At 40.3% G+C, this 13,728-nt stretch overlaps 1 protein-coding gene across 1 annotated transcript in view; it reads right to left on the reverse strand.

The window, feature by feature from the left end:
* Positions 1-13,728, reverse strand: part of bmp6 (bone morphogenetic protein 6) — a 53,518-nt gene that overhangs the window by 22,538 nt on the left and 17,252 nt on the right. The window contains exon 2 of the mRNA XM_079863816.1: positions 814-1,006. Coding sequence (XP_079719942.1) covers positions 814-1,006 — 193 coding nt within the window. The remainder of the gene's footprint in view (positions 1-813; positions 1,007-13,728) is intronic.

Here is a 13,728-nt window from a genome sequence, read left to right on the forward strand (position 1 = left end):
TAAAAATAAAAGAATCCCACTGCAGGTTTGTGGAAAAACAGTGTGCCCATTGTTCAACTCAGGATGTACACCAAATGAACACTTCGTGATAAACATTAGAAAACTATTTGGGAGAGAAACATGTGGTTCATTTAGCCAGAGATTTTATCCTTTGTTTCTTGTTTGGTGCCTTTTTTGGTTAAAAAATAAATAAAATGGATGGGTATAGTCTCATAGTCACACCTTATTGGTGTGTTTTGGACACTTTACCGGTCACGCCATCTGCCTTTCTCAAGGAGATATCCCTCCCACCACCCACAAAGTCAATGTTTGACGTGTGTTGGTGGGTTCTTTTTTAGACGCCAAACTAAAGCTATTTCAGTAGTGCGTTGTGGTCATGGCCGTAGTCTACATAAAGTACATGGTAGACAACCTCTGCTGTGTTCAGTGAGGGATGCCAGGGCTTGATTTAAAATACAGTCAATTACTCAGCTTGAAAACCGTGCAACAAATAAATATTTTCAAAATAGCAGTTTAATACTTACATTTTATCATATTTACATTTAGTTCTAAATCAAGGTTCCACAATGCAATACGTATCACAACTATATGCTGGTGCACTATTTATTTAAAAGAGTCATTTCTGAGTTTTAATGGCATTAGAAGAGCCAACTAAGTGAACTTAGTTTTCTATGTGTGCTTTTGAAAGAGATAATAATTACTATGAGGTCATGATTTTATAAGTTATTTGACTATACCCAACTGGATAGACTCGACAACAAATGAAGAATATGGAACTTTATAGAATAGCATTTTGAAATGTAACTTCTTTACCTGTCTGGGTGTTCCCCAACCACCTGAAACACACTAAGTAGGAAAGTCTCATTGCGAAAGGCCCTGGTGACACACTCCTTGTAGATCCTGAATTCTGCAGCTGTGATGGCCTCTCCCTCTGGGATCTGGGACAGGTTGAATTTGAACTCTTTATGGTGTCGTCTCTGTGGAGACAGCTCCCTGTCATTTTCCACTGTTAAGACACATAGAAGAACAATGAGATATTTTAGTGTGCTTGACGAACTGCTATTGACATATAATTTGCATACTCTGGGTGACACATTTACTAAACAGGGGCAAGAATAAGTTTGTGGTCTCTGGATTTCTGCACTGATGACCCATTAAATGTGGTCTGATCTTCAAATTCAGAATTTTCTTCATTGACAAGGCAGGCTGAATCTCTATGTTATGACTTCACAAAATTGGTGTCAATCAAGGAAATGAGATTGGAAGTGTGGAAGTGTCCACCTTTAAATAAAGGCACACACTTGACAAATATGTTCTTATCAAGAATAATTGGTTAATGTTAACCAATGCCTAGATCCCAAAAGCTTTCAAATGACTTTAAAAAACACATTACAGAGATGCACAAAGCTGGAAAAGGCTACAAAAGCATTGCTAAAGACATAAGTATTTGTCAGTCCATAATAACCTTTTTACAACAGAAATGAACCATCACTTAACTTACTTAGTGGAAAATGAAAAATTCATAGTTGGACTATGACACAATTTTCTTCTAAATCTGCTGTACAGCCGAAACAACGTTGCATTATTTTCCTGTTATCACTGTAAAGCTGCTTTGAAACAATCTGTATTGTAAAAAGCGCTGTATAAATAAAGGTGACTGGACTTGACCTGGTAAGATACCTTTTCTACAAATGTAGAAAATTCTGGATTGTTTTTACTCAGGGCGGACATCCTGTCAATATCACTTTAATAACACAACAGGCAATCCTGAAAGAGGTCAGAAAGAACCCAAAGATAACAGAAAAAAAAAAACTACAGAACATTATTTAACCTCTGCAGAAGTCTATCCATGTGTTCAGAAATCAGAAATAAACTGAACAACATGATATTTACGACATTGAGACATGTCTCATGTTTTCCCAAAATCACCTGAATGTTCCACAATGGTTCTGGGAAAATGTTATTTGGACAGTTGAGACAAAAGTTTAACTTTTTGGCAAAAATGCACAAAGCTTTATTTAGAGGGAAAACAGCATTAAAAGTCTGACTAAAACGCTGACTAAAAGTCTTATGAGCATCTACAGAGAATGTAAATGTTTGGTGGAGGGTTCAGTGGTTTACTTACTTTCTCCACCGTGTAATGTGAATGTACAAAAGTACAATTGTTAATGTTAGATTGTGTTTGTTTATAATTGTTAGATCAGACCACATATTATGAGTAATTAATGCAGAAATTCAAAAACATAGTCTTGCTATTGTAGTACATTGCATGTATTATAGCTTCTTGTCTCTGAATAACTTGCTTTCGGAAAGCAACTTTCATTATTCACATCTCTTGCAGTGCATCCATCGCAGACAAACGCAAGTCTTGTTCTCTGTGTGTAAAGATTTGGTGGTAAATCTAGAAGGACAAATATTTCAATAAAACTGTCTTCACATCTTGAGTCGATGCCTAGCTACAGTGGAAAACAGCTAAACAGCAAATTTACAATGTGAAAAGAGACCTCCAGGGGCATGTGTGTGTAAACAAACTTGGATTTGGAACAAAAAAATCAAGCCAAGATTCACTGTTCCAGAGAGAGCAAAAAATAGATTGTTTCTATGATATGATAATAATATATATTCAATATAATATTCATGCACACTATCAGTGAAAGACCAACATGTAACTTTTTCACCAGGGTTTTTTCTTTTCACATACCTAAACATTATAAAGATGTGGTAAGCTATGTATGCTCAATAATAGCCTATAATTGACTGACCTAATTCACCCATATGGTCTATACATACGCATTTATATTACAGCACCACTTCACAGAGCGTCCAGATGTGCAGGGCATGTGCTGTAATAATGATTCACTATTTCTGGTAGAATACTAATTCTTTATTTATTCAAGCTGTTCCCACAGCAAAGGACATCACAGAAATTCATTTATCTGCAGATTTAAGTTTTTCTGCATGAGTTCACTCATGTAGAAAAAGGAAAAAGGGGAAATTGCGACCAGAGTGTGTTTTCTCATCAGATGACAGCTTTGTCATTCTGCCGTGATACTCTTCCCCTCACGTCACAGACAACCCTTCCTCTTGTTCCTATGGATGACCCATGGGCTGTATTTCTTGCCATAAGTACAAGTCCAGCCGGATGCCCCGCTTGTGGGCCCAGGGTGAGGTGTCCTGCTCTGATTGTATTTCCATGCTTCCCTAGGTGAGGAACACACACTTCCATCTAAGCCCTCCCTCCATGTGAAGAGGAAGAGAAAGTCATGGAGTTGACTAAATCGTGGAGCAGAGGAATGAATTAGAGATCACCAAGGGTTTTGAGGTAATGTGAAGACGACCCCTTTTTCTCTGTTTGGTGAATTACAGAAGCTGTTTAAAGTTCTCCAACATCACATGGGAGCAACTTCTCTGATCTGTCGTCTTCCAACAGGGAGTTATACTCTTCTGCTGTCCTTACACATGTGTTACAAATTAAAACTGAACCTCTTGAGAAAACCTCAAAGGGCTTAAGACAGATCCCTGAGGGATACCCTGTCCTTGTGCTACATATTCTGCTCTAATTGACTGACTAACCTTGGAAAACCCACCTGCAAAGTATGAAATAGAGTACTGGTAGAATCTTTTGACCTCTAGTGAGGGTCTACTACAAAAAAAAAAACAAAAAAAAAAAGAAGAAGAAGAAGAGAGAGAGCAGAGTAGAGAGAGAATTTTCTTTAGTGCAGTTCCAGCTTCAGGTTCACATGGTGATTGCTTAACATCAGGCTTTTTCTCACTCACAATATGACTGAGTAATTCATACTGAAAGCAATTTCCAGAGATCCCATTTGTGATGTTTTTAACATCAGCACATCAAGGTTTGAATGTGGCCATTTCACATGCTGCTGAGACTTCTTCATTAACAACTTTCACAGGTGGATCCAACAACAGAAGCCAGTCTCTCCGCAGCAAAAACATCCAAGATGACAGATATATTATAGGTCAACCGCACATGCAGTATTGAGGGCCACTGATCTGGAAATTACACTGTTACTTTTGCCTAAAACGATAGGGTGGGTGAAGACTACCCATGAGATTTGGCAGAATATATATTCTGTCAATGGTATTCTTTTTATAAGTTTTCATTGCCTGTATTACAATTATGAAAGTAGATATTTGCAAAGGTCCCAACTGTTCAGGAGTTCTAAATGTGTCCTCTGCAAATGCTGTTGCCTTTTTAAAAGGATAATGGAAAAAATGAGGCTCACAAAATGATAGATTATACTTATATCAAGGACTTGGCATTGACAGTAAGAAACACAACCAAAACCACAGAGCCCATATGGTTTGATATAACTGATGTGGTTTTTCAGAGGACAGACCCAGTAAGGACCCACAACAATAACTGTGTGGCCACATACTAAACAAAAATGTGAAAGTGCAAAAGGTTGTTTGAGCAAGAAACATTTAAGAGCAACAAAGTGGAAAGTCTTGTGTGACTATCATTGTGTTGGCGTTTTTCATCATCTTCACAGATACTCTTCTCCCACACATTAACAGGAAAAGAGGACAAGGAGGTGATGAAAGATCCAGGGAGAGGGACATACACTGAGAAATGGTTTATACAAAATGCAAAGCAAAATTATATGAATGCTGTGTGAATTCTGTTAAGTTTAATGCGGAAAAAAAAAGGAAATAGAATCTCACAAAAAAAATATATATATATATAGGCATGCAATTGTAGGCATTGCCACCCCATAATGCCTGGAATGTTATGCCTAAATATTTTATAGTTCATAACTGTAATATTTCAATATCTTATAATGTTGAAATGTAAATTACTACTTATGGTGCTCCACGCGATTTCAGATATTTAGCTTCCGCATTAATGTCTGGAATTTGACTAGGCCATTCCAAAACTTGTCAACAATTCTGAGGAAGACTTGCTTTGATTTTTATTCAATGATGCCAAAATGTCCAAGTCCTGATGCAGCAAAACGTCCACAAACCATCACACTACCACCACACCACCATGACTGACTATTGCTACAAGGTTCTTCTCATGAAATGCAATGTCTGATTTCCACCAAACATAATGGTGGAACATAGAAGAAGTTTTACTTTTGATTAATTCATCCGTAGGGCATTGAACCAGAGTTCTTGAGAATCATTGAGGTGCTTCTTAGTAAATGTGAGGCACGCTTATGTTTTCTTGGTCAATATTGGTTTCTGGCTTGCTACTCTGCCATTGATCCTATTTTGACATTAGTCAAGGTGATAGAGGCCCAAAAATCTCTGAATGTTGCTCTGCAGTTCTTTGTCATCTTCTGGATAATATACCTTAATCTTGGAGTAATTCTGGTAGGATGGCCAGTTCATTGGAGCCATAAAGGCTTAGGAATTGCTTTGTAACCTTGTCCACCCTGATAAGCTTCAACAGCTTTTTTTTTGCGAAAGGTCTTTAGAAATCTCATTCCTTTGTGGCATAATGCACCTGACTTTAAAATTGCTGTGCTGTCAAGTTCAAAACGGGCAAAAGTAAGACACCTGAATATTAAATAACTGAAACCTCGAAAGACCAAAGGAATGAATGTATACTAATCTACAATAATATCTGACCAGATCAGCCCGTTCTCATCCCAAGGCGTCATATACTGACGCTTTTGACATTTCGTCTACATCCAATGCACATGGCACCCTTTATCGTCAATATGAGACGCAGATAGATATGGGCCTCCTAGCGGTCTAACCCTAACCCTACCCCAGACCTAAACCTACTCATATTGTCTCATATTGATGCTAAAGGGTGCCATGTGCGTTGGATGTAGACGAAATGTCAAAAGCGTCAGTATATGACGCCCTAGGATGAGAATGCGTTGGACCAGATAGAATGCAAAAAAAAAAAAAATGCACAAACTTGCTCACACCATTGTATCCTAATAACAGACCACAATACACATGGTAAAATAGAAGGGCTTGAAGTTGGAAACCCACACCAACACAAAACACTATCAGGGTAACACAACATTGCTAAAATAATACAATAACCCTTAACTAACCAGGGGTGCCTTTTCCACAAGCATTGTTTGTCAAATAAGACTGTCATTACCAGCATAGGAAACAAAAACAGGGAAGTTGTCCTCAGATACTATGTTCGTTACTGCAACATCTCAGAGAAATTGCATTGTGGAGAAAGCTGCTGACTGAATGAACCACATATAAGGGAGTAAAGTTACTCCAATTACATACTGCATGTTAACCTGATTAATAAAAAAAAAGGCTTTCTGTTGTTTGAGTAAATTACCTATAATAATCCAGCTTGATCTCATGAAAGATCAACAATTCTTGCGTGCTCTATAGCACGCATATTATTTAATGTGCAATTTATATGCGAAAATGAACGTGCACATGATACGCAGTTTTCACATGCATATGATACACACTTTATGCCATGTAATACGAACATACCCCACACCACTAATCCTACCCAAACGTACAATACACACGTACCCCACACCACTAATCCTACCCAAGGTAGGATCATATCATAGTATGCACATAAAAACTAATTTTCGCGTATAAATTGCACGATAAACATAATGCGTACTATAGAGATCGCATTCCATGAGATCGGGTTGAATAATCTGAAATTAATTTCAGTCTCAAAATGAATAATAAGCTAAAGTTATTACTCCACCACCTGCGCATGGAGTCATTAACAACAGTTTAATTTTTTTTTTTTTATGATGCATTGTACTATGGTGGTTAAGCAGTAAGTTAGGTTGTTTTAATGGAAACACTCCTCTGAATGGAACAAACTTAACATAAAACATGCCAGTATACATGAATTCAAGTTTAAAACATTTAATTAAAAATGTTAATTGTTAAAAATGTATTTATATACTGTATTTTGTTAAAAGTACTGACATTTGTTACAGTGTAAAATGGTTAAGTTGGTAAAGGGGTCTGGGATAAAGCTCTGTGTCATTTTAATTAAGGCTGATTCTCCATTTCCACCTGTAGAACATCTGTTTCTTTCCTTCTGTGCTATTGTCATTAGCCCACACAGGACAACAAGGAGTGGGCTGTGACCTACAGAGAAGATATGGAAAAACTTCAAAACATGCAGAAGTGAGACAGAGAAACAGACACCTGAGGAGAGAGAGACAGACAGACAGAAATAAAATAAAGAAATTGGCAATCACAGTGGCATATGGCATATGGCTATATAGACTGGGCAATGAGGCTTCAGTGTGGTCCGTGGTCACATGCGAGTCACACTTTAAATGTTTTCCATCTCATCCTCTGAAGTAGTCCGGTGGTCATTTGCATTTGATTTACTCACCACATCTTGACTTTTTCATCCCTGCCCACAACCACTAAGATAAACAACAAAAAATCACTTCCTCCAAGACCAAAGGGGGCGCTACTGATGTCAATCCTACACATCATATTGACCTATATTCCAGAATCTTTGCTCTATGAAGTATCCAGGAGATGCTATAGAAACTGTGTAAGTCTGACTGTAAGTTTAAAGCTGGTTGAACGATTTGAATACATTTCTCAAACCGGTATCTCAGATGGCCAGATGTAACAATGTTACAAACATTACAGGACAGTGACGGTATATCTGACAGTTCCATGTTTTTAAATGATAAAGTTAATAGTCTATACAACTTGAGTGAATGTGGAGAGGGAAAAATGGAAATGAGTTGTAATTGTTGTAAATGACCCATTAAAGTCTGTTTATGACTATAAACATGATCGCTTAAACTAATCATGCTGATCTTAACAAATGTGATGGTTTTCAATGTATACAATAAACTGTATAATGTACACTTTCAATGTATATAAACAACATCCACTTCATACATGCAGTACTTTGGTGCAAAACAAGTCACTACCAACACATTTCTGTTAAGGCTTAAAGGCATAATTTATATCTAAAGCTTTTTAATTACTCTGTCCAATCCAAAATCAGTCACCACAAATTTGTGAGAAAAAAAAAAGTTGAGTGTACACAAGGCCTGCAATTATTTCCTGCGTCTTTGCAGCACATGAAACATTCAGATGCAGATGATTTGAAAGCTGTCTCCTTCAGTTTAACCAATAAAATGTGCTGTGAAGCCAGGCATGTGAAGAATCCATCTGTGTTTATGTAATTATCTTCAGAATCCCCGTTCACATTCTCTTCCCCCACAATCTAATTGTTTCAACTTTTGTAATGAAAAGCTACCGTGACTTGCTTGTCATCTGTACGACTGTACTTGTTTTTGACACTCTTAAAAAAGTGCATGACACTTTATAACACTCAACAACCAAAACTCTTTTAACCAAACTGCATATAACCCTGCATATAAAGCCTACTCCATAACAGAGTTATGAGTAGAGCAACACTGCATTGTGGTGTCACAGGAATACAGTCTGAAATGCTGTGCTGCAATTTGAGTCGTTTAGCAACAGAAAACCAATCACAAATTGGCTCATTGCTTTTCTCATGAATTAAATATTCATAAGATCTTCTGAAGGGAATTGAAATTAAGTTAAAAATTTCAGTGATGTTAAATGTTCTTTTTTTTTTTTTTGTCTTGTTTTGGGAAGTTTACCAAAGCGGATCTATGCAGTGTCATTTTCATAGATAGACAGACAGACTTTTAAACATACAGCCTTTTGTACAGCTTTTTTACCGATTAGAGATCATGTGTGAACAGAAGCTGTTGAGAACTACCAGTAAATGAGTTCTGCATGGCAACTTTTGGGATGGGAAGTTGTAACTTTCCAACATAAGCTCATTGGAAATTCAGCAAATAAAATGTTGCCAGAATTAAATTAATCTGTTTCAGGGAAAACTGAAAGTCCTTTTAGCACCATTTACTGGCCGTGCCACTTTGAAAATTCTGACAAATGTGGATCCTGGATTGAACATTTTATTAGCATGTATAAAGTCAGGACACGCGGACATATTTGGCCTAATTACAGTTCTGACAGTGACAACGCAGTTGCCTATCAGTCAGTCACATTCAACGTTACATCAGAATGACTGACAAATTGGAATCTCGCCTGAGAGCCCAATCACCTTTGAGTGTACACAAAACAAGCCAATGGACATTGGCAAGTGAGATTTGCAGGGCGGACCACACCACACAAAGCAGGTAAGGAAGTGTGCTGAACTCACTCATTCAAGCTTTCACTTTGGAGCCAAGCGTTTCTCACGATTCTGCTCTGCAATCATCGTTCGAGTGTGTAGAATGAACCAGGAAGAAGCTCCTCAGAGAGTGTTGGTGTGACGGCACGTCAGCGGTGATCGCTTTCCCTGCTTTCATTGCAGTTCTCCTAAAAGAGTATTTCACACACTGCAGTGCAGACTGCCCGAAGGGGGTCTTGCACCCTGTGCAGCGACCATCCCTGTGTGCTTCAGCACTTAGAAAGCTTTTCCCTAAAAGAGCAAGTGGATGGTGAGCATCTTTTTAAAGACACCTCTCTGTCCATGCTTTTCTGGATGCGGTCGTTCCCTGTCCTCATCTGACTGCCTCGATCGCGGTCTCACATGCCTGGGCACAAGTATGCTGAGATGGTTTTCGTGGGTGGTTCATGTTCTCGCAGGAAGACGACGATGCCCGTCTCAGCTGGGGCTAAATCCTCCAAGCGGTCGAGACAGGTGACCTGGAGATGGACAGAGCTGCTCTTCCCCCAGAGGAGGGCTGGGCGGAGAATTTTGTCATTCTGTCATTTGTCAAACTTCTGTTCTGCTGCTGGCCTCACAGTCAGTGGTACCCAAAATTTCAGAGAGCAGTTTCCTCAATCTCTAGGTCCCCAAAGGGCGTGGATTGCAGTGTGCGACGCTATGCCTTGCCACTCTCATCCCCCTGCCAAATCGTGGAGCCAGGTAAGTGTTGCACTGCACACTCTGTCCCCATCCCGGGATGCTGTGCCTTCTGGGTCGGGCCCCTGTGCTCCACCACGCTGCCCCACTGAGGGTACATCAGTAGTCCCTCTGACCAAGCTTGTATGGCATCTGGAAGCCTGGCTAGCGCTTCCCAGCCCGTCTCACTGGCTCATTTGGACTATCAGACTCGACAATACGATTCAGTTCACCCGGCGTCCCCCTAGGTTCATTGACCTGTAGGATGCATACTTTCATGTCTCGATTCTCCCTCGACACAGACTGTTCCTACTGTTTGCGTTCGAGGGACAGGCATATCAGTACAAGGTCCTACCCTTTGGTCTGTCCCAGTCGCCTCGCATCTTCATGAAGGAGGTGGCCCTTGCACCCCTGAGGGAGCACGGTCTTCGCATTCTCAACTACCTTAATGACTGTCTCATCCTGGACCACTCAGTGGACCAGCAGTTGTGCGAACACAGGGACTTGGTGCTCAAGCACCTCAGCTATCTGGGGCTCCGGGTCAACTGCGAAACGAGCAAACTGTTTTAGAGGCTCCTGGGGCAAATGACATCTGCAGCCATGCTTCACACGGCTTCAGCACTGGTTACACAGCCGGATCCCGAGATGGGCATGGCACCGTGGCACACACCGGGAGGTAATCACACTGGCCTGTTCCCAAACTTTCAGTCATGGTCAGACCTTGCTTTTCTATGAGCAAGAGTTAACCCAGAAAAGGAAAAACCTTGCCCGGCATCTCCTCCTCTGGAGTCAGAAGCATCTAAGGTCGTTTAACCCTCACGACGTTAAGCGACCTCATGACGGGGAAGTACCTGTTTTGTCTGGAACGGGGCACCATATGGCACCCGCGTTCAGACCTCTGTAACCTCCACATGTGGTTTTTGATAGAACCATCCTGAAGTCATCTACCCCCGGGAGCTGTAGACACGATCACTTCAGCTAGAGCCCCCTCTAAGAGGTGCACTTATGCTTAAAAAAGGGAAGCCTATTCATTGATTGGAGTGCTTCTCACCAAGAAGACCTCCGTAAATGCTGTGAGTCGTGTTTTCTTTTCAGCGCTAAATCTTAATGAACCATTTATCTTTCATTGGCCAGATGAGAACTGGCCCCCCGACTGAGCCTGGGTTCTCCAAAGGTTTTTTGTACTGTTTTGTTTTTGTTTTTGTTTTGTATTTTTTACTGGTGGAGTTTTGGTTCCTTTCCTTTGTCACCTCTGGCTTGCTTAGTAGGGGACACTAACATTTTTGCAATATTATTGATCTGACTTTACTGACGCACATTTTCAGTCAACGAAGTGTGCCTGGAATTTGGGCCGGCCAATTCACACCTTAAAGGGTTAGTTCACCCAAAAATGAAAATTCTGTCAGTAATTACTCACCCTCATGTTGTTCCAACCGCGTAAGACCTTCGTTCATCTTCGGAACACAAATTAAGATATTTTTGATGAAATCAGAGCTATGTCTCACTCCTCCATAGGCTGCTATGTGACCGAAACTTGCTGGCCCAGAAAAGTTATTAAAGAGATCGTTAATATAGTCCAAGTGACTCCAGTGGCTCAATCTTAAGTATATCAAGCGACGAGAATACTTTTTGTGCGCAAAAACAAACAAAAATAACGACTTTATTCCACTTTTCATTTCCTTCTCTCTGGGCCTCGTAGTGTTTTTGCGCTGCGCGTCTGTGTTGCACGTCATCACGCATCACACACATGACCGGCGTCGGCCAATAGTGAGCCTACGTGGTGACGTGTAACACAGACGCGCTGCGCAAAAAGACTACGCGAACCAACTAGAGGCCCAGAGAGAAGGAAATGAAAAGTGGAATAAAGTCGTTATTTTTGTTTGTTTTTGCGCACAAAAAGTATTCTCGTCGCTTGATATACTTAAGATTGAGCCACTGGAGTCACTTGGACTATATTAACGATCTCTTTGATGACTTTTCTGGGCCAGCAAGTTTCGGTCACATAGCAGCCTATGGAGGAGTGAGACATAGCTCAGATTTCATCAAAAATATCTTAATTTGTGTTCCGAAGATGAACGAAGGTCTTACGCGGTTGGAACAACATGAGGGTGAGTAATTACTGACAGAATTTTCATTTTTGGGTGAACTAACCCTTTAATCCTGAGACCCCAACCTGGATATGTGCACAAGGTTCCCACCAGCCTCTTCAGGGATCAGGCGAGATCCCAATTCGTCAGTCATTCTGAAGTAACCTCTCAGTTCCTTCCTTCAAGGAATGGGGTTACATTAGTAACCTTGATGTTACTCGGCACTGCTTACAGATACCTCAGTCACTCAAAAAATTTGTGCAATTTAGTTAATAATTTAGATGCAACTAAAGTGTTTCTCCTCATTTGAGTGGTATCTTAACAATAAAAGATTGAAAGTCCCTTCTTGTGTGAACAGCAGATGTGCACAAACCAGAAAAGGCAATCCAGCAATTGTACAGCAATTTACTGGGCTTAATGAGTGAAAGTGGCTAATTAAACAATTAAAACTACTTGTTCAATGTCTTGTCCAAATGTTAACACTGGGTTTACAGTGTTAAATCTCAAATGTTAAAGGGATACTTCAGGATTTAGCATTAAGCTTTGTATTAGTAGAAAACCTGTAGTATTTTCGAATTACCATGCTTTCCACCCTCATATCCCCCTGAGACAAGAGATTTATGTATTTTTTGTCTGGAAAAAATCCTCCGATGACGCAAAAATCGTCATTTTGCGTCATCGGAGGATTTTCTGGCCAGAGGCTAAAGACTACAGCCAATAGATAGCGTTGTTCCGCATGTTTTCAACCCGCCCATAGAGGGTGGGATCTCACTCACAGAATGTACACAGTGTCAGCCGTCTCTCTTTGGAAGCTAAGCTAGCAGGCTCTTGTTCTGTGGAGAAAGCTTAATAGTAGGAGAAAGCTGAGTAAGTAGGGGTTATACCATCCTCCTTTTCTCGGACTTGTCCCGCGGGCAAGATCGTTCAAAATGTACGGGATTCAGCTTTTGCGTTCTGCGGTCGCCATTAATTGTTTAAGTTATATGCACACCTTTTGTTTCAATCTAACTGAATTCATTCCGATTGGTGAATCTGAATGTAGTGTTTACATGAACGCTAAACAAGTGATCGGTTGATGTGCGTTTTACCATTGCTAAGAAAATTCCCGCTCCTCCGTGAGAGATGCGAGACCCGGCGCGTCTCAGTAATGACGCCACCGGCCTCGCGCCGTTCTCCCGCGGCCGTCAGCCTCGTCCTGCTCGCCACAGTAAACATAATGAATGAATGGCGACTGTAGAACGCAAAAGCCGAATCCCGGACATTTTCGGCGATCTCTAAATCCCTGGCAAACTCATCACGTAGGCTAGCCTTGTTGTTTGTTTCCAACTGCGCTCCCTTACCGGTAGGCGTGGCCTCCTAAAGCAGCGAAGCAAGTGCATTCTGGGAGTTGTTGTCTTTCATCCACATAAGCCAAAAATACATTTTCTGGCTTTTCTCAGTCTAGAAAGCTCCAAATTGAAAAATATCTTCACATTTCTTCTACTTAAATGACCTATTTTAAATACACATTCATCTTCCCAGAGGTGAAGTATCCCTTTAAATTTCTCCCCATAGTAAAATGCATTGTTGGAAAAATTAACTTGCTAGTAACAACTGAAACTATGGTTTTGAGAGACGCAAAGCGTTGAACTACTATGCTAATGACGGCATTTTCAACCATAGTTTGCAAATTATGCTTTAGAGAAACGTACCCCGAGATTATTTACTAACCCAAGGACTAATGCTTGGTTAATAAAGTTCCAGTAGTGTGTAGTTTTGAAATACAGTAACTGCATGTAGGTAAATTACGGCCTCCCAATAGTC

Source organism: Squalius cephalus (assembly GCF_949319135.1).
Source record: "Squalius cephalus genome assembly, chromosome: 25".
NCBI lineage: Eukaryota > Metazoa > Chordata > Actinopteri > Cypriniformes > Leuciscidae > Squalius > Squalius cephalus.